The 25,212-nt window shown below is 46.8% G+C and overlaps 1 protein-coding gene across 1 annotated transcript in view; it reads left to right on the top strand.

The window, feature by feature from the left end:
• Nucleotides 1-2,687: 2,687 nt before the first annotated feature.
• Nucleotides 2,688-25,212, top strand: part of AUTS2 (activator of transcription and developmental regulator AUTS2) — an 815,029-nt gene continuing 792,504 nt past the window's right edge. Inside the window, exon 1 of the mRNA XM_063174132.1 lies at nt 2,688-2,978. Within this exon, the coding sequence (XP_063030202.1) occupies nt 2,688-2,978 (291 nt within the window). The remainder of the gene's footprint in view (nt 2,979-25,212) is intronic.

Raw genomic sequence — 25,212 nt, 5'->3', positions numbered from 1 at the left:
CACAGCCCTCTTGGTGCTGAGGTAACACAGGCAATATGCCCTAATACCACAGAGGTGGTAACATGAAGAGGGGAGACAACAAAGCCGAGGCTAACACAGGCAAAAGGCCATGTACAGTGTGGGCAGGGCAGAGCCAAAGACAGGTGAGCTGCAGGTGGGCAGCCACAAGTTGTTCTGCCTGCAGCCTCAGCATCTGTGCCAGTCATGTCGGAGGGTTACCCTGGCAAGGGTCACAGTCACCATCTCGGGGTAGAGGGGTGCAGGCTTCCCTCAGGGACAGCAGGAGCACAACCCACCACAAGGCTGGGCAGTGGCAGTGCCCGGCAGCAGCCGAGGCCGTGAGGGATGAGCATCTGAGGCACCCCCGAGCCATGAGGGAAGGAGACCAGGCAGGGGGACAAGGGCTGGACACAGAATCAGGGAACCAGAATGGAGTTGGAAGGGACATCAGGAGATCATCCAGTCCAACCCATGCCATGGCAGGGCCACCCGCAGCAGGTGACCCAGGGAAGCATCCGAATGACTCCAGAGAGGGACACTCTGCCCCCTCCACACCCTCCACGCCAGGTCCCGTGAGGACATCCCGGGACAGCTTGAGGGACGGAGTGGCTGGGGCAGCATGCCCTGGGGGTTGTGAAGGGCAGTGTGAGGAGCGATGTGAGGGGCAGTGTAAGCAGCAATGTGAGGGGCGTTGTGAGGAGCAGTGTGAGGAGCAATGTGAAGAGCGGCGTGAGGGGCAGTGAGAGGGGCACTGTGAGGAACGGTGTGAGCGGCAGTGCGAGAAGCAATGTGAGGGGTGCTGTGAGGAGCAGTGCGAGGGGCAATGTGAGAGGCGCTGTGAAGAGCAATGTGAGGAGCGATGTGAGGGGCGCTGTGAGGAGCAGTGCGAGGGGCAATGTGAGGGGCGCTGTGAAGAGCAATGTGAGGAGCGATGTGAGGGGCGCTGTGAGGAGCAGTGTGAGGGGCAATGTGAGGGGCGCTGTGAAGAGCAATGTGAGGAGCGATGTGAGGGGCGCTGTGAGGAGCAGCGCGATGGGCAATGTGAGGGGCGCTGTGAAGAGCAACGTGAGGAGCGATGTGAGGGGCGCTGTGAGGAGCAGCGCGATGGGCAATGTGAGGGGCGCTGTGAAGAGCAACGTGAGGAGCGATGTGAGGGGCGCTGTGAAGAGCAACGTGAGGAGCGATGTGAGGGGCGCTGTGAGGAGCAGTGCGAGGGGCAATGTGAGAGGCGCTGTGAAGAGCAATGTGAGGGGCGCTGTGAAGAGCAACGTGAGGGGCGATGTGAGGGGCGCTGTGAAGAGCAGTGCGAGGGGCAATGTGAGGGGCGCTGTGAGGAGCAGTGTGAGGGGCAGTCAGAGGGGCTCTGTGAGGGGGTGTCACAGCGCGTGCCGGCCGCCCCACCGCGCAGGCCCCCCGCGCATGCCCGAGACTTATTTCGCGCGGCGGGGGCGCCGCATTTCGCGCGCCGCCGGGCGGGGAGCGGGCGGGGCGGCGGTCACGTGAGCGGCGCGGGGCCGCGCGGCCGCTGGGGGCGACACCGCGACCGCCCCGCGCGGGGCTCGGCGGGCGCCCCCCGGCACCGGCACCGGCACCGCCCGGGCGGCACCGAGCCCGCTCCGCACCGAGCCCGCGCCGCCGCGCCCCCGGGCACCAGCCGTGTTGTTGTGGCCGCCGCCGCTCCTCCCGGGGGCCGCCTCCCCTCCGCTCGGATCTATTGTCACCAGCACCAGCACCCCCTTCCTCGCCACAATTAATACGATGAATTTGCCATGATTGATCCGTATTAATAGCTGGGGTGGGTGGGCGTGTTTTGGGGCTCTTTTTTTCCTCCCCTTTTTCTCTTTTTCCTTTTTCTTCTTCTTTTTATTGTTTGGTTTTGTTTTTGGAGGGGCCGGGCTGGGATCTGATCTCCACTCCCGAGTCCATCCCTGGTCGGTGCCTGAGAAAATTGCATCTGGATGCATCGTTATTATTATTATTGTGTTTGATCCAGGGAGATAAAGGAGGAGGGGGAGAGGAGTACGTGTTGGTGGGGAGGGGAAGGCTGCACCCTTCCCTGCACACACACACACACACACACTCACACACATACACACACGCAGACAGAAAGGGAGTTCTGTACATCTACATATATATTTTTCCCCCCCTGGAACTTCTTTTAGTTGGGGAGGAAAGGAAGAAAGAAAATAAATTTTGTGCAAGGAAATACTCTCAGCTCCCTCCTTCCAGCGGGTCTCCTTTCTTTATTTTTTCCCCCCTTCTTCTCAACCTTTTTTCCTCTCTTTCGAAGATCCTCGCCCTCCCAGCCCCTTGATCAAAGCATTCCGCTATTCTGATTTATTGCCTGCTTGGTGAGGCTTTTTTTTTTTTTTTTTTTCCTTTCTCTCCGTGGCTTTTTTTTTTTTTTTTTTTTTTTTTTTTTTTACAAAGGCGACCTGAGATCAGCCATTACTTTCCTTGGCTCGCTTATAGGAATCTCTTACATTTGGTGCTTGCTGCTGGTGGTGGTGGAACCGCACTCGGATTCTTTCATCCCCCCCACCCCCTTGCTGTCCTCTCCTCCCTCCCTTTCTCCTTCCCTCTCTCCCTCCCTCCCTCCCTCCCCCGTTATTCCGCCGGGGGAGCCGGATTTGTGGCTGCGGTGGGGCGGGGGGGGACGAGAGCGAGAGGGAGAGCCGGCGAGAGACATGGATGGCCCGGCGCGATGCAACGGGCTTCGGAAGAAGCGGCGATCGCGGTCCCAGCGCGACCGGGAGCGGCGAGCCAAAGGCGGGCGGCGCGGCTGTGCCGCCGGCGGGGCCGCCGGCCCCGGGGCCGCCGCGCTCTCCTCCTCGGGCTCGGAGAAGGAAGACAATGGGCCCCCGCCGCCGTCCCGGCCGCGGCCCCCCCGGAGGAAGCGGCGGGAGTCCTCCTCGGCCGAAGAGGACATTATCGACGGTTTCGCGATGTCCAGCTTCGTCACTTTCGAGGCGCTGGAGGTAGGAGCGGCGGCGCTTTGTGTGCGCCTCATTGTGTGGGGGCAGCGGCGGGGGAGCCCCCGCGGCGCCCCCCGGACACCCCCCTCCCGCCCCTGACCCCGGTCCCCGGGCCGGCCCGCCGGGGGTGCCCGCGGGGGCGGTCCCGCCGCCCCCTCCCCGTCCCCGGGGTGCCCCGCTGCCCTCCCTTCTCCCTGCTGCCGCCGACACCTGCAGCCCGGCGCGCCGCTCCCGGCGGGCGGCGGGGCCGGGGCCATCCCCCCGCGCGGGGAGCGGGGAGTTGTGCGCGGTCCCCCGGCGGCGCTTCCCCTCCCCTCCCACGGATCAAACTTTTCTCGCGCCGCCGTGGCCCGGCGGGGCCGCCCACTCGTGTCCGCGGGGCCGCGCGTGTTCCTCGGGGCGGTCGCGGTGCCGCCGCGGGCGGGGGGCGCCCGGCCTGCCACGCTCCCTGCCGGCGTGTCACGAGTGGGCCCCGCGGCGGGCGGCTCGAGTCGTCCCCGGCGCGAACCGAGGGGCTGGCGGAGCCCAGGCCGGGCCGGGCGGAGGGAGGCGAAGCCCCGCGGGGCTCCCCGGGCGTCGCTTCCCTGCGCCCGGGCCGGCCTCGCCTCTCGGCGCTCCCTCCGCCCAGCCACCCGCGAGCGTGGAACCGCTGTCAGCCCAGCCTGGGTCGCGGTGGTGATGCTGCCATGGAAGGGAACCTCCAGCCTGCGTGCTTGAAGGGCTTTGTTGTTTGCAAGTTCTGATCGGGAGAAGTTTTCTGTGGTGGAAAGGAGATTTATTTGCGTTTACGTGCACTGGAGGCACAACTGGAAGGATGATGAGCTGTCAAAATAGATGTGGAGGTGAAGCTGATTGTTTAAGAAAAAAAAAATCTGTGTAGCTTTTAAGATGTTTAAATATTTAGCCAGGAATACTTAGTGGATTTTCAGGGTTTTGTTTGTTTGTTTGTTTCATTTTGTTTCGTGTTTTGTAGCCAGATTTTGTCCTTGGTTACACCTGTATCCATCCACACTATGCCTCCAACGGAACTTACTCTGGTGTAATTAAGGGAGGATTTGTTCACTCCAACAAACCTCCACATGGTTGGTGTTAGACTCGTGTAAGCAAAAAGGAACAAATGCTGAGGTAATGTCCAGATACAATTTATCCACCATTTCTCACCTGGTGAGCCCATCCACAAGTGCCCTGCTCAAACCAGAGGGACCAAAAGTGTGAATACGTGATTATTGTCAGGAGAGAAATTTGTATGCTTCTGTTTCGGACAAAATTCTGGTTTTCCTCAAACAAAGCCCTAGTTTGTGTCATTAAGCATTTTTATGGGAATAAGGACTTGAGAATTTGGCTGTAGTCCTTTTTGGAGAGGAAGTGAAGAGCAAGTTTAGAACTTGGTAGGGCATTTTAGAAAATGTCTTTATTCTGTTTCACTTCTTATTTGTTTATTTTCTACTTGAAAGTAATTGCTGTGCTCTCTTTGCCAAGCCAAGCATGGCTACTACTTGCATCCTCTCATAATCCTGTATCACTAAAAAGGAGCACAGATACATTACCTAGTTCTGCCAGCTAATATCACGTTCAGATAAAACAATAGCTTGCACACTGAGACTTGACACACTTTTAATGTTCATGTGATAGGTGGCACGTTTTGACCTAACGATTTCATGCTGCGTTAAGAAATAATGTCACAAAATCGTTGTTAGGTGCTTTTTCCTGCAGCTCCGTGTGCACGTTGAGAAACTTGTTTCTGAAGATCAGAGGGAGATGAAGGTGTCTAAGGCACAAGCCCAGTGTGGCAGGAATTGCTCTGTGTGTTGCGTGCAGCAGCCTGAAGTTTTTGTTGTGATTGTGGTGTTGGTGAGGAGGTTGTGAGTGGCTGATGGTGTGAGATAGCCCAGCCCTGGTGAGATGTTTAGGTGTTAATGCGTTTGAGTTGAGTCGAGAAGCTTTGGGTGCTGTGGAGAGGTGTCCTGGTGTAAATACACCTCATGCTGTGGCTCTGCCCCCAGCTCCTTGGAGGACATGGAGATTTTCCCCAGCTTCCAGAAGACACTCGTGCCCAGAATGTAGATGAGACTTTCTGAGCCCATGCCTTGGGCTTGAACTTCAGCCTTGTTTTGGGCTTAGCACAGCTGAAAGGGTGCAGGGACAGTGTTTTGTCTGCTTGGTGTGAAAAACTGTGAGAAGGAAAGTCCAGAACATTTCACGCACTGGAGGATCTAAGCCATGGTTCAGAAGAGGGGACACAGGTGAATGGTGGTTTGTGCAGGAGGGGACAGCCACTCTGGAGGGACAAGGCTGAGCTCTGCTTCTGGGGACAGCCTTGCAGCTGTAGGGGTGTGAGTTGGCTGGGTGTGAGGTGTCACCCAGGACCTTCTTATGTATCAAGCTGCAAAAAAAAGGAGCAAGAACTTTCACACAGCTTGATTTTCACCTTTTACTAAATTGGCTTTTACTTTTTACTCTTTACTAAATGGCTTTTACTAAATGTTTTTGCTTTTTGTTGGGGCGACTGAAAAAGCCCAACCTGTGCAAAATACCAGGTTGTGTGAAGCTTGTGGATGGCAAAGGGACACAGGTGCTGCACAAGAACACAGATCCCATGCCACTGTAACTTCAGGAGGAGTCATCCAATCTGTTGTGGTTATGTTGATAAAAGTTCCCATCCCTTGAAGCAAAACTTTAACCAGCTCCCACTGTGGGAACTGCTTTTCTGTCCAGGTGTCAGTAGCCTTGTCATACTTCTCAAGTGTAAATTGTTTGGTGTTGAAGTAGAGGCCATCTGCTTCTGGTTATGTGTCTCTGCATTTGTGGCACCCCATACCTTGATGTCTCTAATGTTTGTGTGGGGAATACACAGGATGAGGGAGTTAAATGAAGACAGTGGGATCTCACTGTGGGTTTTTTCCTTCTTGGAGTGACAGATGAGCAATTCCAGTGTCATTGCAGATGTGGCCAGACTGATCCTTGCCCGGCCTTGCAAGACTTCAGTGTAGCTGTGTGCAATAGGGGCCTGTCCCCTACACTGGGGAGCATTCTGGAGCCTTGACCTTCAGGAACCAGCCCTTGATGTGTAGTAAAGCAGCTGAGATGTGGTCCTACAATTGGTCACCAGACTCTCCTGTGAGTGGCTTTGCTGGACTGACAGCAGCAAGCCCTGTGGTTCACTCCAGAGCACTTTGCTGCCCTGAGCTCCCCAAATGTCCAGCCTAGAAAAGCAGGAAGGCACAGACACTCTGTACCTGTGTTAGTATGACCAGTGGCTTTTCCCAGCTTGGAGGAGCCTGTGCTGCCCTGCTGGTGTGTTTGTTACCAGCAATAACAGCGTGAGGTTCTCCAAACCCAGGTGGGCATTTTAGACACCAGCTTGACAGGGAAAGGTCATTTCTCAGAATGTGACAAATCAATCCATTGGAGTGACTTTGTCCATGATGTGCTCTGGCAGTGCTGGCAAGGAGGCTTCTGCAGAGCTCTCTGGTGGGGTGAGATTTCAGGCAGATGTTTGTCTCCCTCCTACCCCTGGTGCAGAGGTGTCCAGGCAGCAGACTGACGTGACATGGCTGTTGACGTGCCGTGCTGAAGATGGTTTGCTGTGATGAGAAAGGAAATCTGACCTGAATGTTAAGATGGCTTAAAGCCTGGGAAGTACTTTATGTTTCCTGAGTCAGCTCTGACCATCCCTATGGAGTAAGCAGTTGGTTTCAGGTTTTCTGAACACTGAGTAAGGTAATGAGTTTTTTCTGCGGATGTTTGTTTAGCTTCAACTCAGGCGGCTCATCTGACAAGCCTGAAATGGGACACAGATATTTATAAAGCCCAGATAGAAGTGGGGTGGGAAGCGGGGGACTTGCATTTAGATGGGGATTCTTGTTTCATAAAACTGTCACAATTTCGCAGTGTGCATTTGCTGAGCTAATTTCTCTTCAGCACACAGGCATTAGTCTGTTTTGAGACCGTGCTAAATTATTGTCAGGTAAAGCCCAATATAATTAATTACAAATGAGAAATGCTGACAAATATTTGTCAAGGAGCTGTTTAATGAGCTTCAAATTCTGTGTCAGATGATTCCATCCACCTAGTGTAAATAATTTTTAAGCAATTGTTCCATGGTGTTTGTGTGGTTTAGGCAGATGTTAGCTGCAGCACTTTTACAAGTTGCAGAGATAGCATGAGACTAGATGGAGTAAAGCTTAACATCTGATCTGGGCTTTGAAATACAGACACTACAGAAACAAAACGTGCAAGTAGCAGGAAGGTTTTGAAGGTCCTGTGGTCTCAGTTGTGTGTTTGTGTTGTCTGTGTGCACTGACAGTGTGGCTCTGTGTATGCATTTGAATGCAGGAATTTGCTTTAATAACTGCTGTGTGATACTCATCTCTAGGCACGGCCCACTGAAAATAGAAATAGCTTGGCTGTGTGACAGCAGGAGCTTTGAGCTGGACACCAGAATGGCTTGGCTTGCTGTGTGCTTTTCCTCCCCAAATCATTCTCTTCTCACCAATCTTCTAGCTGGCCTGATTAGCCTGTTTGCTTAAATTCTTTGAGATTTCAAGCAGGTTTGTTCTGCCTTGTCTCTATCCCTTCATATTTCAAAAGGAATTTGCTCTTCCTGCCTTACCACAGCAGCATCATAACATCAGATGTTTGTTTAGTGTTGTCAGCAAATCTTGGTGGCCCTTCTTGTGTTTATTGACTGCTTAGATGCTTAGGTGTTTGTCCCAGTCTCTGTTTGCACATGCAAGTCTGCAGATTTAGACCAGCAGAGAAAAGAAGGGAGTAACTAAATGAAGATATCTGGGGATGAGGAGAGGCATTAAGTTTTGTGTGACACTGGGATATCATACCAAGCGATGCATTTATTATTTTCACTGTGTATTTAGAGGAAACAGTAAACTGACCTGAGATTAAATTTTGAGATAACCTTGACAGAGCAGCTGACTATCTTGATGAAAACCTCAGTGACCAGACCTGAAAAAGCAGCAACTCGGACTGAAAACAGCAGGATGCATATTCCACAAAAGGAATGTCTAGGCTGAGGTTTGAAACAAATGTTGCTGTCATTTGGGTACCTGAATACTTTAAAGATACTTTAAAATTATTTTGAAAAGCCTGCTAGCTTTCAGGGAGGCGAGGCACTCCTAACTCCAGCTGATTTCAGTAGCTGCTGGAGAGCTGAAGCTGTCTCTTCGGGCAGATAATGACCAAGGATTGAGATTGTTGCATAAATATTCTTTTAAGCTCCTGAAGGTAACCATGTAATGAAGGTGGGGATTTTTGCCATTCCCATAGGTGGTAGTAGGAGGCACAATGGCCTTGAGTTGAAGAAGGAACAGTTTAAATTATAAGGACAAGTTCTTTTAGATGAATGTGATTCAATTAATCTCCACTAGCACCGCTCTTTAAGATTAGCACTAACGAGAAATTCCCCGCACATCAAAAGACAAAAGACACCCTTATCCTCCCTTATCTTGTTTTTTTTTTTTTTTCCTGCTATTTGGGGGAGTAAGTAAGCCCTTTCTGATTTAATTCCTGGGGCTTTTGCTGGCACTGAAGGAGTGTGAAGTGCAGGGCAGTGGTGGAGTCACCATCGCTGGAGAGAGTTAAAAGAAGTGTAGATGTGGCACTTGGACACATGGTTTGCACTGGGGCTGCCTGTGCTGAGTTAATGGTTGGACTCTCTGATCTTTGAGGCCTTTTCCAACCTAAACAGTTATATGATTCTATGATTTATAAAATAAGGGTAAAGGATCAGGAACTTGGAAGGAAAATGATCATTAGGGAAAGGCAAAAAAAAATCATCAGAAAGACATCAAGGGTCTGAGTAATTGAAAGATTGACTTACAGCACTGAGATCAATAGAGAAATAGCAGGGGCTGTATGGGAACACAGACAGCCAGAGTGGGATGTTGTTACCAAAAGTGGAAGTTTCAGGAAAGATCCATTGCTGTGTACAAAAATGCTCCTTGGTGAGAGCCCTGCTGTCAGTTCTAAGGGGAGACACTCAACCGAATCTGTCCCTACTTAAGGAGTCATTAATCCTGGTAACTTCAGCTGGGAGGAAGGCAGAAAGATTCCTCTCTCACTGAAGATCATCCCTTTCCCCCCCAGCTCTGCTACTCTTGTTTTTTGGGGTTTTTCTGAACACTTATCAGTTTGACTGGGACACCCTACCACATTACACTGGGGGTCTGACCTGCAGCATTGTAATTATCTGCAGCTAAATTAGAAGTTTAATCTTTGTTCTGAGCAACAATAAGTTGAGTCAGATAGGTTTTAAAAATAGCCCAAGCTCAAGTTTAGTGAAGTCTCAAATGCAATTAATAAAAAGGTAATGGAGTTAGGAAGTTGCAGGCTGAAATGTGGAAATGTTTAACTCTCAGTTTTCCTGCACTTGAACTGCAGTGTTGCCTTGTTCTGCAAGAAAGAATCGCTTCCAACATTTCTGTCTTTTTGTGCATCATCCTTATAATTTATCAGTTCAGTATCTTGTGTTCTTGTTGGGGTTTGGCTCTGTATGTGCCACAAATTACCAGCTGCGTGCATTTTTTTGTATAGTTGGTTTGTTGTCGTTTTGACTCAGTGCCAAGCCATGGTGAAGACCACTTCAGAACATCATAGTCCTCTAAACTCCTTTGTTGTAAAATGGATATGAAAATCCACTTTGTAAGTAATGAGGAATGGCTAATGCAGGTAGGGATTTGTTTTGCTGTAGCAGCAGAACGTGCAGTGGCAATTTGTCAGATCCCCAGCTCAGCTCTGCTCTACTGTTTGCCTTTAAATAGTGTGTTACCTTAATGTCTTGAGATTTTTCTCCTTGTATCTTGGCAACACTGCTGCTGAACTTCACACACTCATGTGGTGGAGAGAGAAGGTTTTAACCAAAAGGTTATGTCTTCAGTCTGGTAAATACTATAGCCAGGAGTTATATAGGAGTTTTGGTTCTGTCATCCTCTGTGCAGTAATGGTGGAATAAGTCAGCAGAAGAAGTGGATTATCCCTTGGCCCTGCACATACTATCCTGTTTGTGAGGTTCTACTCAGGGGGTTTAATTTTATCATTGTCCATATGCTCCATGTGGATTTACTTGGTATTTGGTGTGCATCTCAGTCCTGCTGTTTTTAAAATGTCCCGAGACAAAGGCACAGGAGATGTGCAGAGGTGTGCTGATATGTGATGTGCCCAGGTTCTGGCTGGCTGAACTTCTGATTGTGTAATGCTGGCTGATGCACTTATTACTGATATGATTAATGCAGCAGCTCCACACAGGAACAGTTACTCAGAGCCATGCAGGAGTTCAGCTCCGTGCTCTTTCCAGGAATGATCACCCTTTAATCTGGCTCACATGTGTTTGCCAGCTTCCTAAAGTGGAAACTTCTCCTCTACAGTTTGTGCTCTTATAAATTGTCTCTTTTCCTACTTTTATTTGGTACCAAAGGAGACTTAATGGTTTGAGAATAAAACTGCTGTCAGCTTATCCTCCCCATCCAGCCACAAGCTTGGACTTGTCCTTTGTTGAATGAGCTCATGAAAAGAGGCAAACACTTTCAGCCTTTGGGACAAGCCCTGTGCTGAGCATCATTTGTGTGAAGCCACCTGGAGCAGGTTTGTGGATGGTGCAGGATGACAGTGAACACCAGAAGCAGACAGGAGGTTCTAGGTTAGATTAACATTTGTGTTGGGGAGTAATGCTAACAGTTGTATCACACTTTAAAACATGCTGTACCCTCCCATGGAATTAAGTAGCGGTCAGATCCAGACCAAATTCATGAAAGTTTTTGTCATAGGCTGACCATGAGAGGAGCAGTGTTTTAGAGAAGAGTGTGTAATACCTGGTGCAGGTACCTGCTTACCTGTCAGTGGAATCCAGAGCCACTGTTACCTGTTCCCCTAGGTGCAGGTTTGGGTTACCATGTCTCAGGACACCCATCCTTGGGGACCCATGTTGCCCTAGAGTGTCCTACACCTGCTTCTAACACACCCTTCTTCCTGGTGGAGTAAAGGCATTTTAATTCCTTTACCTGTGAAGTGGAACCAGTGAGACAGAAATTGTTGCCACTGACTTCTCCAGGACCACACTTGGGTACAGGAGAGCAGGGTACAAAACCTGTGTGGTGAAACTTCTCCCTCCTGGCAAATCCTGACAGCCTGTGTTTTGTTGTTTGCACACCATTTCCTATTTCTGAGACTGAGATGAGTTACAAACATGGTGATAATTGCTCTTGGCACTGATTTTTGTTTATTTTCTCTCTGGAAGCCCTGAGTGACCGGAGACCTTTCAGTCTGATAATCTGTTTAATTTTTTTGTCTTTATGAGACATCTACTGCTGCAGAAGGTGGGAACAGAGGGTAGGTGGCTGAAGAACCTGGCTCCTTGCTTTCATGGATGGTGGGAATGGTAGAGGGGTGGCCAAAGGACCTGACTCATTGCCAGGAATGTGGCTTTGGTCTTCATGTGGCTCCTGATGACTTCTGTCACCTTCCTCTTGTCTCCTGCACATTCAGGTGTTTAGCACCACATGCTTCCAGAGGGTTCCATCAGTGTCTTCCAGGGCTCCTCCAGAACCTGGGATCTATTTCCCAGTTTCCAGAAGGAGCTGGGAGATGCTGCTGTTGCAGGAGCTGGGTAACACACGCTCTCCAGCTTGCCCCAGACTGTTGGGCATGGCTGGCATGGTGTGGCATCCATCGGAGAGGGCACTGGTGGAGATCTGAGGCAGTGAAAGTAGTTTTGACCTCCGAGGGGTCTGTGTGGTGAGAAGGCAAGGGAAGAAGTGCTGCTGTTGTTGGGATCAATTTATGTTCTGGCTCTGTTGGTGTTGTGGGGTTTAATGCATGTCAAGGGCACTTTGACCTTTGAATGGAATCTTTTGGTGTGAATTTGTGTCTTTTCTCCTCTCTTTTCTCCCCTTAAAGAAAATTCAAAATAAATACTGAAAATCAAAACCATCTGTTTTGAGAGGACCAAATTGCCTCTCTTAATTTTATGGGATTTGGATATTACTGAACGATTAGAAGTCCTACTAATTTTTACTGTCTGGCTATTGTGCTTGTAGGCAATGACTCTGCTAGCATTAGTCATTTTAACTATGGAAAAAAAAAATAATAAAAATGCAATTAATGTAGCTCAACAGCTGAGTCTGCTGGACTTTTAAAAAAAGAGGGAAAAAAAGTAAATTTTAATGAGTTCTGGGATCATAAAGATACATCTGGCGGATGGATTAGCCAAGTTTTCAACCTCAGAATGTGTATTGAAAAACTCTGTGAATTATGTAGCTACAAAAGAGGATCTCTGCATGTTTATAAGGCCTCAGTGCAATCTCCTTCTATTTGCCTAATGACAAACAGACATCTCACTGAGGTGCAGCCCAGAACACACAAGGGCTGAAACAGCTCCCTAAGCTGAGAATATTTGTATTGGGGATGCTGCTACTAGTAAATATTAGAGAATCCATTAAATGTAGGGAGGAAAATATTTTGGTATTAGATGAAAGAAAAGAGAAGGAAGGGAACGAAGTGGGGTAGAGAAGAGAGGGAGAACTGCAATTTGAAATGAACATGATGTGTGGGCTAAGATATTGTGCCTCCACTGCTGAACCAGAAAATTTATAACAACTGTTTGTCATGTGTATGTATTTATAGCCATTCACATAATGAAGAAGTTTCATGAGGTTGTAATAACATATCAAGATGGATGTAATTAAAACAGAAGCAAATTGACACCTCTAGATTAAAGGCAAACTCTAAACTAATACACCTGTATGCTGTCACTTATGTATTAGTTGTCTGGGGCAGTCTGCCAGATATGCAAATAAAAAGGCATTGGCAAATTTCCTTGGATGTGTGGTTATGAAAAACCCAACTATTTAATCATTTACCTAGCCCTGCTCAGCTTTGCAGCAAGGGTAGAATTCAATAATTTGGTGTCACCATGGTTTGTGATGGGCAGAGGGTGAGGGGAAAGGAGCAGGGATAAGTGCAGGGCAGGGGCTGTGCAGCTGGGCAATAATGTTCTTTACAGAGGACCCTTCCCTCAGCAGAGAGGTGCCAGCTGCTCCATCGCAGCTCTGCCCCGACTCTTGAAGCTCCAGGGCACTGAAGAGTCCTTGACATTGACACTCTGTAGCTTTTGAGCACAGTTCAGTGCTTTTTGAAACCTGCCCTGTAACAACAGGCTTTGCTTCTGTCATGCTGCAGGTGCAAACTTCTGAAATTTATCCTTTTGCACCAATTCAGATCTGATGGAAATCGTTACTAGGTCTTTGAAATGGCTATAGAGTTGCTTAGGAATTTTACCTAAGAGTATTTTTCAACTTGTTTCAATTTGCAGAAGCCTAAAACATTTCCAGTGGAGTTGTGGACATCCATTTCAGCCTGTGGTCAATAGATCTGCTCTCCTAATTAACGCTCAGGCTGCAAACTGCTGATGTCAAACAGCCTGGTGGTATGGAGCAGGAAGGGAATTATTTGCCTTGTTAGTTCCAGGGCTGTGAATGGAAACGCCAGCCTTGCTTTTGGGTAATTCACACCCCAGATAACCTGCATTCCTCTAAGTGCCTGGGGACAGAAACAAGTCTGCATGTGGCTTGTGAGTAACCCCGTGGCTGGTGATGAGGGTCTGCTGCTAAACCCTGATGTCTGTGCCTCCAGCACCTCCTCCCTGGGTGGGAAAAGTGCTATCTTTTGTGGCTTCCTCAGATGGTTGCTTAGATATGTAAAACTAGTTATAAGTGGGTTGATACTATGGGAGCTCTGGAGAGCTCAGTGAGCTCAGTTTTGAATTCAGGCTTGAAGTTTTTTGTCCCAGCTGGGGATGAAGCACAAGAAAATCCCACTGGAGTTATGCAGAGTGGGAAATTGTGCTAAATGCACCAATTTCCAGGGAGCTGATGGCATAAAAACTCCAATTGGCAGTTCTGTTAGATTTCTGAATTAAAGAGACTCCTTTTTTAGTACATCTGGACATTAGGGATCACTCATACGAGGTACATGGCTTCAAAGGGATTTCAAATGGTAGGATTTTTTTGTCTTCAATATTTCAACAACTTTTCTTCCACCTTTAATCTTTCATGAGCCGAAGCTTCAAAAGATAATTAGTAAAACATGCTTTTATCTGCATTTATCTCAAAACATGATTAATTTTTTAACTGCAATTATAGCAATCATTTCAAGTTTACTTTATATTAATGAGTAAAGGATTTTTTTGTGAGAGCATGAGCCTAAATATGGCTATATTGGCTGAGTTGAAAGGTGCATTTATGAGTGTGCTTTTGTTTTCATTGCTAGGGATTGAATTTCCGGTTCCAGGAAGTAATATTTCACATGGATTAAAGTCTTTGAAATGCTTTTGCCCAGATTCACTAGACCATTTTGAGGAGCTGACAGTGATAAGACCTGGATCATGCACTTTGCAGGACCTGGCTACTGAACACCCGGTTCCATGTTTCCCTTCTGTTGGTGATTTTTGCTCCATGCTCTGCATGTGCTCCTTTGCTTGTTGCCCTTGGCATTGAAATGTAAGATATTTGATGCAGACAGTTTGTTGTTAATGAATTAGCAATGAACTTGTAAGCTTTCACCTTTACCATTCCTGTCTTTGTCATAGGCAGCTTAAGAAATTTTTTATTGCTATTTTCACTTCTAGGAGAAGGAGAAGTATGTTCATGTCTGTTCCTGTCTTTATTACTGCTACTAATACATGCAGAACTGTCCAACTGGTGTCCTGCAGCCTGGATCTGCCTGTAGGGCCTGAGTGCGGCCCCAGAGCCCCATGAAAATTGTGGGACTGGCACAGAGATGTCCCCAAACAGGTCCCATTGCAGAGCCTTCAGAAGCAATGAACCACTGCAGAGGACCACTGGAAAGAACACAATCAAACCCCCTTTTCACTAGAGTACAGCTTTTGCATAGTTTTGCCCTGTGAATGCTGCTCCTCAGCTCTGGCTCCTGCTCCTCCATCAACAGGAGGCAGAGATTTTGGGTTAGGGCTGCAGTTTCACTCCTTTCCTCAGGAAGCAGGCACAGAGCAGCCCTGGGGCTGCTGGCATGGCCCCAGCCACCACAGGCAGCAAGGTGAGCAGAGCAGGCCTCTGGAACTGCCATCACAAGGGCAAGGACAAGAGAGGTTTTGTGGGGTTTTTTGGGATTTTCTGTTGTTTTTTTCCCCCTTGTTTCCCTTTATTTAGGCCCTGGTCCTGGATGTCAGACAGGATTTGGAGTAAGCAAGCACAGCCTTGGTTTATGTCTGATTTTAGCTTCTAAACTGGAGTGCAGCTCCCCTGGCCTGTGGTCCCTGGGGAGGTGGATGGGCTGGTGCTGCAGCGGTGAATTGGGCAGCTGCATAGGAGAGCACACGAGTGTAAAATCAGATTTCTGATAAACCCAGGTCTCTAAGTCCCTTGAATGGGCAGCTTTGCTGTGAATGGCCTCGTGAGGTCTGCTGTGGCTGCTCTCTTTGTTTGGTACTCTGACAAAAAATTGCTCTGGTGTCCTTGTTGGCATATTTTTACATCTGTTATCCATATTTTCGATTTGTTCTGGCTGCGGTCTTATTTTGTTTTGCAGAATCTACCTGGGATTGGGACAGAGATATATGTTTGCTAAGGCAGATTTGGAAATTGCGTTGTTGAAATACAGCCCATATGGGCCATTGTAAAATGGTTACTGCAGCATATAATTGCCTTCACAATGATGTGCTTTGTCATTTTCCTTCCATCTTCAAAGAGGCGCTCCTGTAGTCTGCTGACAGCAATGGTGGTATTAGAAAACATATGGATTTGTAAAGGCATTAAAGTGTCTTTAGTTCAAGGATTAGATTACTATGTTAGAGTGTGGGTCACCGTGTTTTCATGAGGGTAGGCTGCACTGCAGTGTGTTGGTTTATGTTACAGGTTAGGGAAGGGTTTGTTTATTTATTGAAAATATCTATCTGATATAAGATCCTTTCAAATGCAGGGGGAAGGAGGTGTCTCGTGCATGGTGTGAGCTGCAGCTCTGTCTGAGGGCCATGGCCACACCTCACCCTGCATTGTGTTGGTCAGGGCTCACCATCCACACTGACAAGTTATCTCATCAGGAAATGCCATTTACAACATGGAAAAATACACAGAATGTGAACCCCACAAAACTGGCTTTGAAAAGTTAAGTTGTTTTTTTTTAAGTCCTCCATGCTGGGCTGCTACTCTGAGCATTTTGTGTATTTGTTTTGTGTTCATTTTACACTGAACAGCTCCACACATTTTGGCGTGCAGGGCAATCTGTTCAGCTTTTACCTCTTTTTCTGTGTTCACAGTTTGAGGTGTGGCTTTTCTGGGTGGCTGGAGGTCTGCAGTGCCTCTGTCAGCCAGGGCCTGTGCAGCATTCTCATCACGGGATGCACATGGCATGGACATGGCACACAGCCTGTCCCCAGCCTGGAGTGATGCTCATGCTCCTACACCATCTAAAGGGGGAAGCTAGAGAGTGGAAGGGATAATACACATCAAGAAGATCCTTCTATTTTAGTTTTATTACTGTTTTCGTGTTCCTTTTTTTTAGCCTGCTCAATTCTGTACTCTGCCTGTCTGGGACCCTGAGGCCAATGGAACTTTTTTCTCCCATGGCCACCTTCACCATGTATTAGGATTTGCATAGGTTGTTTCCAAAACAACTCTTTGATACCTCTTTTCCCTCAAACAAACAGTCTTTTAATGAAGGTGCTGAGCCTGTCCTTCAGTTTCTGTGCTGTCACAGCCATCCTTGGTAACCTTGGAGCAGTCACTCCCTTCCCATTCCAGCACTGTGCGAGCACCTGCTCCAGGCTTGTGCTGAGTAGGGATGGATTTGGGATTGGATCCATGTGTATCTCTGGGGACCTGAGATCCAGGCTGCAGATTTGGGTTTCTTGTTCTGAGAAGAGCAGGCATGTGGGGACAATGCTGATGTGTGAGGTAGGATTTAGTGTGAAGTCAAAATATGTGCTTAGGGATCACCTTGAGCAGCTGGAGTGTTAGTTTTGCTGTAGCTGAGTTTTTCTGTCCACAAAATAGGTTTAATAATATTGTCCCTCTTCTGAGTTTGCCTGGCTACTTAATTAGCATCTGCAGGGTGCTGAAATAGTAAGTGGTTAACATAAAATATCTACATAATTTTACTGTAGAACAATAAAGCACCGGTGCCTCTACACACGTAGCAGGGACCTGCCTAGAACACTTATTTAAATAACTGAAAGCATTTTTTTTGCTGTTAAACACCTTTTAAAATAAAGCTATAATTTTGCCTTAAAATTGCTGACAACAGCCAACTTCATTAAGGAAGTCTGATGTGAAGGGTAACACAAGGAAATTCTGATTAATGCTTTATCTTTCTTTATACTGCTATGATTATTAAGTGTGTAAAAGTTGGTGTTGCTCAGTTATGGCTTGCTTCAGTTTTAAATCACTTACAACATTATATGTTCCAGCTGTGATGGGTGTCATGGCTATTTATGGTAATATCTCTCCCTTAAATTCTTTGCAGAATAGGGAAGAAACTCTCATTCTGCCTACAAGAAATGTTAAAGGATGTATTACTAACTCTGGCAGCTGTGATGGTGATAAGTAAATTAGGTCTGTCATTAATGCCAGGGTCTGCAGGTATAATATGACATAGAACTGGTATATCTCTGGTACTAGCTGGCCTACAAAAATAAATAAATACAGGATTTTTTAATCCTGGTGTAGCAAATTAAAGAGCAAAGCTGCTTTACCATAAGGTTTGTGTAAGGTGAACACAAAGTTCATGTATATGGTGTGTTTCTGCAGCAAACAGTGCAGAAGGGAGAAAGAAACAGTCTAGTGAGAAGCTCCCACTGATATCCTCAGATTTTGCTGTGGGCCTTTGGCAGGGCTTTATTTAAGGACTTATTTGTGCAGATGTTTAAATCAGAAAGGGTCTGTGTGTGTTAAAAGCCATAGCACAGTGCACTTACAGTCAGGACATGCTGATGATGTGCAGTCAGGAGCAGGGTGTTACAAGGTGTCTACAGAAACATACCTTTAATATGAACCTCCCTAACAGTGGCTTGTTTTTAAATAATTGTTTATTTTGAGAGGAAGCCTGGGAGAGTGGCTTGGGATCTTTTTGGTTTGGGGCCTTCAGGAGATGGAGTCTGGTGGGAGAGCTGCTGGAGCTCCAGGGCCAAAGTGTGTTCCAAGCTCTGCCTTGTGATGCAGCTCAGCATCCTCCTGTGGGATGCAGGAGTGGCCACATGCTGGAGCATCCCTGGCCATGCTGGAAAAGCCCAGCAGAGCTTGGCTGGGGGGCCACTGGTAACAGTGGGAATGAAATAACTCACTGGCATGAGGATTTTTCATCCCTTCATCCTTCCATTCCAGCTGGATGAGTTTGGATCCAAGCACAGGTTTGGGTCTGGAAGCAGCACACAGCATCAGCAGTCTCTGCTGTACGGGATTGAATTTTATCCCTCCCTGTGAGAAATGGTGAACTTTGCAGCTGTGCTTGCCCAAGTCCTGGTAGTGTCAAGTCATCAAGATTTCCCTGGCAAGTGGCATTCCTTTGGGAAAGCTTCTGCAGGGTGCTCCCTCCTCTCCCTGGGGCACACACCTTCCCATCCCACCACATATTGCTGCTTTCTCCAGTACCAGCTAAACAGGTGGCAAGATTCAAATCACCACTCTCTGAATGGAGTTTGCTCTCCACAATAGCTCACCAGAGGCCTGTTTTGTTACAGAACATTGATTAAATAAATATTCCTATGCATACAAAAGAGGAGAAATCTGCTACAACACTCTGTAGTTATTTTTCCATTAATGGCAAGGAGCTCTCTCTAATTTTCCTGCCCCTTTCAATCTATTTCCTTGTCTCCCTCCTTTCCCATCACTACTAATGCCTTGAAGTGCATGAGTAACATACAAAGAGCTCACAATCCCTCTGCCTCAGATCTGCAAATGTGGCTCCAGCTCACTGTGCTTTGGGAAATCCCCCTGGCCCATGCAGGGCAGAACTGACTGCTCTGTGCATGTGGTTTTGTTTAACTTGATATTTCATGTTCAGGATCAGCATTCCTTGAGCTAACTGGCCTCCATTAATTTATATAGCAGCAGTTAAAAATACAATTTTGCAATACCAGCATTTTGCATAGTATTGACAACTGGGGCAGAATATTTGACTTCTGAACATCTTTTTTTCTTCTGTGCCGCCTGATTTTTAAAACCTTTGAGGCAGAAGTTACTGCTCTGTGGTTTTCTGGTGGAGGTGTGTTTATGTTTTGGAAGAAAAGCACCTCATACTCAGAGCCTGGCAGCCAAAGGCAGCTCCACTGCAAGGAGCTGATCTGATTTGGTATAAAATGGTGGCACCCGAAAATAAATATAGGGTAAAGGATTTGTAAATATAGAGTGAAGGGGGGAAAGTAGCTTGACTAGTTTTAAGTTCAGGAGATATTTGTCTCAAGAAAGAACTTTTGATTGAACAAATGTCTCGCTGCAATAAATGTGGACTATAAGGAAATACCATGGATTTACTTTGGCTCTGCATTGATGTGATAGAGATAAAAATCCACCCCAAAGAGAGTAACTCAAATTTAGCTCTTTTTTTTTTCCTTCCCTGCAGGCAATGATATCTATTACTTCGGAAAAAAACTGGAGTCAGCATTTCTATATCATCATTTTTCTTAAACAAACTTAGAGCAGTTAAATCACAGAGCTGTTGCTCTAGAGAAGTAAATTGTGTAATACAGTTTTTAAAGTTTAAAGACCATAAATGAAGCCTCCTTTCATTATATCAGTTTGTCTTAAAATACTTGTCACAGCTGGTTAGATTTAGGACCTGGAGGTCTCGGGATCTTTATGTCTAGGATCTTTAGGACCTGGAGGTGTAGGGATCTTTTTGTCTAGGATCTTTAGGACCTGGAGGTGTAGGGATCTTTATGTCTAGCATCTTTAGCGCTGGAGAAGTGCCTGTTGGATAAAGGTGATTATCTGGGCACTCTGTCAGGGACAGGCCTATTTCCCTTTTGCCTGAGCTGTGTTGGGATTGCCATGGTAGAAATGAAGCTGTGAGCACATTCTGCTGTCCCCAGGGACAGAGCTTTGTTGGCTGGGGTGAGGAAGGACTGGCTGTGGAAGAAACCCTGTGCCTATCTGCTCTTGCTTACCCTGGGCAGTTAGCTGGAAGTGACACTAACCTGAGTTTAATTCCAGTTTTACATTGCAACGACATGCCAGCTGTTCCCTGTATCCTTCCGTGACACTGCAATGTAATTATTTTTTTGTTATCTTTCAAGATGTAATTTTATGTCGGTGTGCTTTCCCACTAACCCTTTGGCACAGAAAATGTACAGCTAATTCGTTTTCCTGGGAACATGGAGAAGCAAGGGAGAAAATCTCAAATTGTAGGGCCAAGGGGCTGTGCTGGAGGCAGCTGAGGAGGGACGTGCAGGGAGAAAAGGCCTCGTCTCAGATGGAGCCTGAAAGCCACTGGGACGTGTGCAGTGATTAATGGTGTCGTTGCTTTTTAGCTTCATCAAAAGGTTTCAGTGCAAGAGTTTCTAAGGAATGCTGATATTCACAGGAACCTATCAAAGGGTACAGAAGATATCAAATGAGCAAGCAGGAATGGGAGTTAATTACAGAACAGTGATTACTCTGATATAACCAATTATTGGATCATTAAGTGTTTATTACCTTTTTTATGCTCCTTTCCCTCGTAAGTGCCGTTTTGTCCTCATAGTATTAAAAAAGGGGTGGATCTAACACATAAAAGCCTTTTCAAAACCTAGCAGGTATTGAGAGGACATCTCACCCCAACACCTGGCAGGCCCTGCTTTCCCTTGCTTGCCAGGTTTGGGGTCAGGAGCTGTGATCCCTATTTAAAGGCCAGATTATCTCACTGCTAGGAGGGGCTGGAGGGAGCACAGCAGCAGGAGCAGGACACACAACAGCAGCAGGTATTTATTGTATTTACAGGGTGCCCCAATGAAGGAAGGAATGATGCATCTGACTCCATGTTCTCAGAAGGCTAATTTATTATTTTATTATACTATATTAAGCTATACTAAATAATACAGGAAGGATACTTACTGAATGTTAAAAAGATAATAATGAAAACTCCTGACTCTCTCCAGAGTCCTGACACAGCTTGGCCCTGATTGGCCAAAGAGTGAAAACAACTCCCAGCAGAATGCAATGGAACAATCACCTGTGGGTAAACAATCTCCAAACACATTCCACATGAGCACAGCACAGGAGAAGCAAATGAGATAAGAATTGTTTTCCTTTTTCTCTGAGGCTTCGCAGCTTCCCTGGAGAAAATCCTGGGTTAAGGGATTTTTCAGAAAATGTGAATGCCACAAGCAGGTTCACTGCCCTTCCATGTGGGTTGTGTTCATTCCTTCTGCTCCTGCTGGATGTGGTTGGTGGCTTTTGTGTCCCTCTGTCACCCAGAGGCTCTTTCTGGGGCTCCCTGGTCCCAAGGACAGAGTGCCATGGCCTTCGGTTTCCTTGTGCTCAGAGCATCTCTCCCTCTCCAATCACTAAGCCTCTCTTAAAAGAAGTTTCCATTGCAAGGCTGAAATGATGCTGTTTGAAAGAGAGACATAAGCCCTGCACTGGACATCTGCAAAGTGAAAAATACCATTTTTCAAGCTGAACGCAGTTATTTTGGGTGACATTTGAGGGTTTAAAATGTTAAAGCAATTTTTAAAAATACAGCTATTTGTGACTTTTGTTGATGATCCTTAAATGTTGAGTTGTTTGAGCTTCAGATCTCCAGAGAAGTATGGGTCAGTGGAAAAAAAATAAAAACTCAAATCTTTTTTCTGTCAGCAGAGCATTTCTTGGCAGTGGCCTTTAGTGGTCTGTGTGTGTTAGTTTTTTATTAATACCTCCTTTTGCCAAGTTGGAAGTTTGAACCATTTCTGAGCTAAATTTTCAGTGAATTTTTTTTTATTCATCTATTATTTTTACCTTTTTCTTTTTTCTAGCATAATCTTACCTGGACCTTCCCTCACAAATGGGATTTTCAGGTTTATCTCTGACACTCGAGCCCCCATGAAAGTCCGTGGGGAAGGTCAGGGAATGCACAGCAGAGATTGAAACCAGGAAGCTGTTTGCCACTTTGTGTTATTACTGTAGGGAAAAAAGAGGAAACTCTGTTAAATTGCACTCCCCGTGCTCCTGGGAGTATAAATTACTGTCTTCTCTGCACTGCTGTGTCAAATCAGTTATGTGGCAGTTGGGACTTTGCCCTTTTTGGAAAGATGCTTCCTCCTCCTGATGGATTTTTCTGTAATCCTTCAAAGGAGAACTTTATTCTGGGTCCATTTCCCTATTTTTCTTTTTTAAAAAAAATTAAAACAGAGCAGGTTTACTTTGCAGAGAAAGCATTATGCAGGTCACAGCTTCCTCCTGTGCACGAGGATGATTTTGTCCCTGCAGTCAGGACTTGGCAGCGATGCTGAAGGATGTGCTGCTCACAGGACCCACGATCCCACACAGGCATCTGTCCTAAACACCATCACTGAATATCCAGCAGCAAACTGCTTTCTCCAGCTGTGGAAGGCCCCTTTAACCTGCTGCAGTCACAGTTTGGGGGTTACAGGCTGGTTTGGGGGGTTCTGTGCCCTGGTTGCTGCGAGATGCACAGCTGGGCACTCAGTGCTCTGCTCACAGGCATGGCTGTGATTACCCTTCTTTGACAGCCTCTGTGCAAAATAGTAATAATAATAATTGTAATGAAACGTCCCTCAGGATTTCCTTTTAACAACTGAGCACACAGCAGCTGCTGTAAGCTGTCCTGGTGGTGTCAGAGCCTCTGTGAGGAAGGCGAGGATCCCGGGGACAAACAAGGCACCCTGTGTTTGAGATCCTCCTCTGCAGAAACCCATCGCGGCTCCAAGGCCACGGGAGATGAGCCGGTCTCCAGGACTGCTACAAATGTTATATTCCAAGGAAAGGTCAGCCAGAAACAAGGTCAAAACAAGCGTGGTGCGCAGAGCAAACAGCGGAGCTGCGAGGCACAGATAAAGGTTAATGGGGAGGGCTGTAGACATTAGTGCAGTGTGTGGTCAGCTCGCTGAGGAGCAGGGGCTGGAGCAGGAGATAATGAGGAGGGTTTACTCTAATTCTATTAGAATGTGTAATTAACTAGCATAATTGATAGCAATTTTCCCTGTGTGTCTGTGGGTGTGTGTACGTGTATGTAAAGTCTCATTTTTGGCTTTTGTGTTGTTGCACCGTTGCCTTGAGCTGATGGAAAGCCTGCCTGGGGCTTGGGCTCTCTGTCTGGCTCAGCCCATGGATGCAGAGGGGAGCAGTGTTCCCAAGAGCCTTTTTTAAATCTGCCCCTGGATTTACACATGGTATCTACGTGGTACCCTGGATAAGGCAGATCTGCTGCTGAGCAAGGTCTGCAGTGCCAAGAGCTTGGATGAAGTTCATGTTTGAAGAGGGACTAAGGGACAGGTCAGCCTTGTTTCTTTCTGGGTTGTTTGTACCTTTTATTCTCAATATCCCTGTGAAAACAGAGAGCTTGAAGTGAATTTTGCTTTTGTGCTCACCTTTTGCACAGGATAAAGTTCATTCATTGTTACTATGCAGAGACATAAGCAAACTCATGTTTCAGATGCACTGGGGATTTTAATTTTCCTGGTGCACAAAGATGACAAACCATTGTGGATTCCTTGGCCCCTTCTCTAGAGAGAGCAGAGAGCAAATAAGCTCCCAAATCAACACAAAACCAGAGTCCTGACCTGGTGATGTTTGGGGTTTTGTTGGGTTGTGAACAGGTGGGGAAACCTCTGCTTTGGCATTGCTGCTGGATGCCAGGAAGTAACCTATGAAAAATGAAAAATGAGGCTTTACCCACATGGTTGATGTTGTTGGGTTGCAGGAAGCCTTGTTGTACCTACTGTTACACCCTGCATGCAGTATGAAAACATCAAAGCAGGAAATTTAGGGTTGGTTCTGTGGTGGATTTTCTTTTTTTTAAGTGTTGAATGATTTATCTGGATAGCTGTTTAGCCTGTCCACTTTCTTGATTTTGCAGGGTACAGTTGAGGGCAGACATTACTATATAGTCATTTTTTCCTTTCAGTATCTGGCAATACAAATTTTTCAAATGTAAATGCAAATAACCCTCTTCTCCACTCTTAATCCCTTGGGATGGGAAACCTAAAGGCCATATTCTTCCTTGAGAGAGGGATTTACCCTTCCAGCTACATTAAATGTTAGCTGGAAACATGTGGCTAAGGGCTCCCAAATACTAAGCTGAGACTCTTCCCTTGAGGTTCTGGTTTATTTGGAAATTTAATTTGTAATTTTATTTTTCCTTTCAAAGGTTACGCAACTCTTTAAGCCTCTGATTTTAGGTCACTCTGCCTTTTACAGCCAGATCCACCTCATCAGTGAGAAGGCTCCCTGAGGACTGCAAAAGACTCAGGCTTAGTGTTATCCAGGAAAAATGTGTATAATAGTTGTATTACAAAGCAGTAGGTAATGTAACCCCCGTCTGTCAGCCTGATGAGCACGGTGTGAATGGTGGTGTGGTACAGTTGCATTCATTTAAAGCCCTTTTTGACAAAATAATGCTAATTGTCCTGGGCTGAGTGATGCCAGGGGCTTAGAAATACTTACCAGTACTGATAGAGGGAGCCAGGAGAAGTCAGGTGGAGAAATCAGGGAGATTGGCTCTCATGTGGAGTTTCAGTGTGTGAGGCACTGCTAAATCTAGCAAAGGATTAATCCCAAAATAATCCTGCTTGTCCAGGAAACTCATGACAACATGAAGCTTTGAGATCAGTGTGAGATGCTTTAGAGGGAATACAGTAATGAATTCACAAGTCACCAGAGATAGAAACCAATTGCTTTTCATCCTGCATCACATCTGAGCTTTTCCACGGTTTGTTTCCTGCTCCAGTGATATGAGACCCCTTTCCACTTCAAGTCTAGCATCATTTTAGTGCTGGCTTTCACCAGAACCCAGAAAAATACTCCAAATCTGGCAAAAATTCCCATATTGCCCAGAATCAATTCCACTGACTATGTGAAGAGCTTCATCCTGGTTCTGGGCGGTCTGTACCATTCTCTAGTGCCATCAGGATTCTGGCTGCAGAAGTTCCATTGAAATGGGAACAGAAACTAAGGTGGCACTTGGGAGGCTAGAGGTGTTGTTGGATTTTTGTTTATTGGGGGTTTTTTGTGCTTAATATCCAGCTCTTATTAATCTGTTGCCATTACATGTGAGTGATGGAAAACCTCACCTGTATTTT

This window comes from Melospiza melodia, chromosome 21 (assembly GCF_035770615.1).
Source record: "Melospiza melodia melodia isolate bMelMel2 chromosome 21, bMelMel2.pri, whole genome shotgun sequence".
Classification (NCBI taxonomy): Eukaryota; Metazoa; Chordata; class Aves; order Passeriformes; family Passerellidae; genus Melospiza; species Melospiza melodia.
This window is presented reverse-complemented; position numbering and strand designations above follow the sequence as displayed.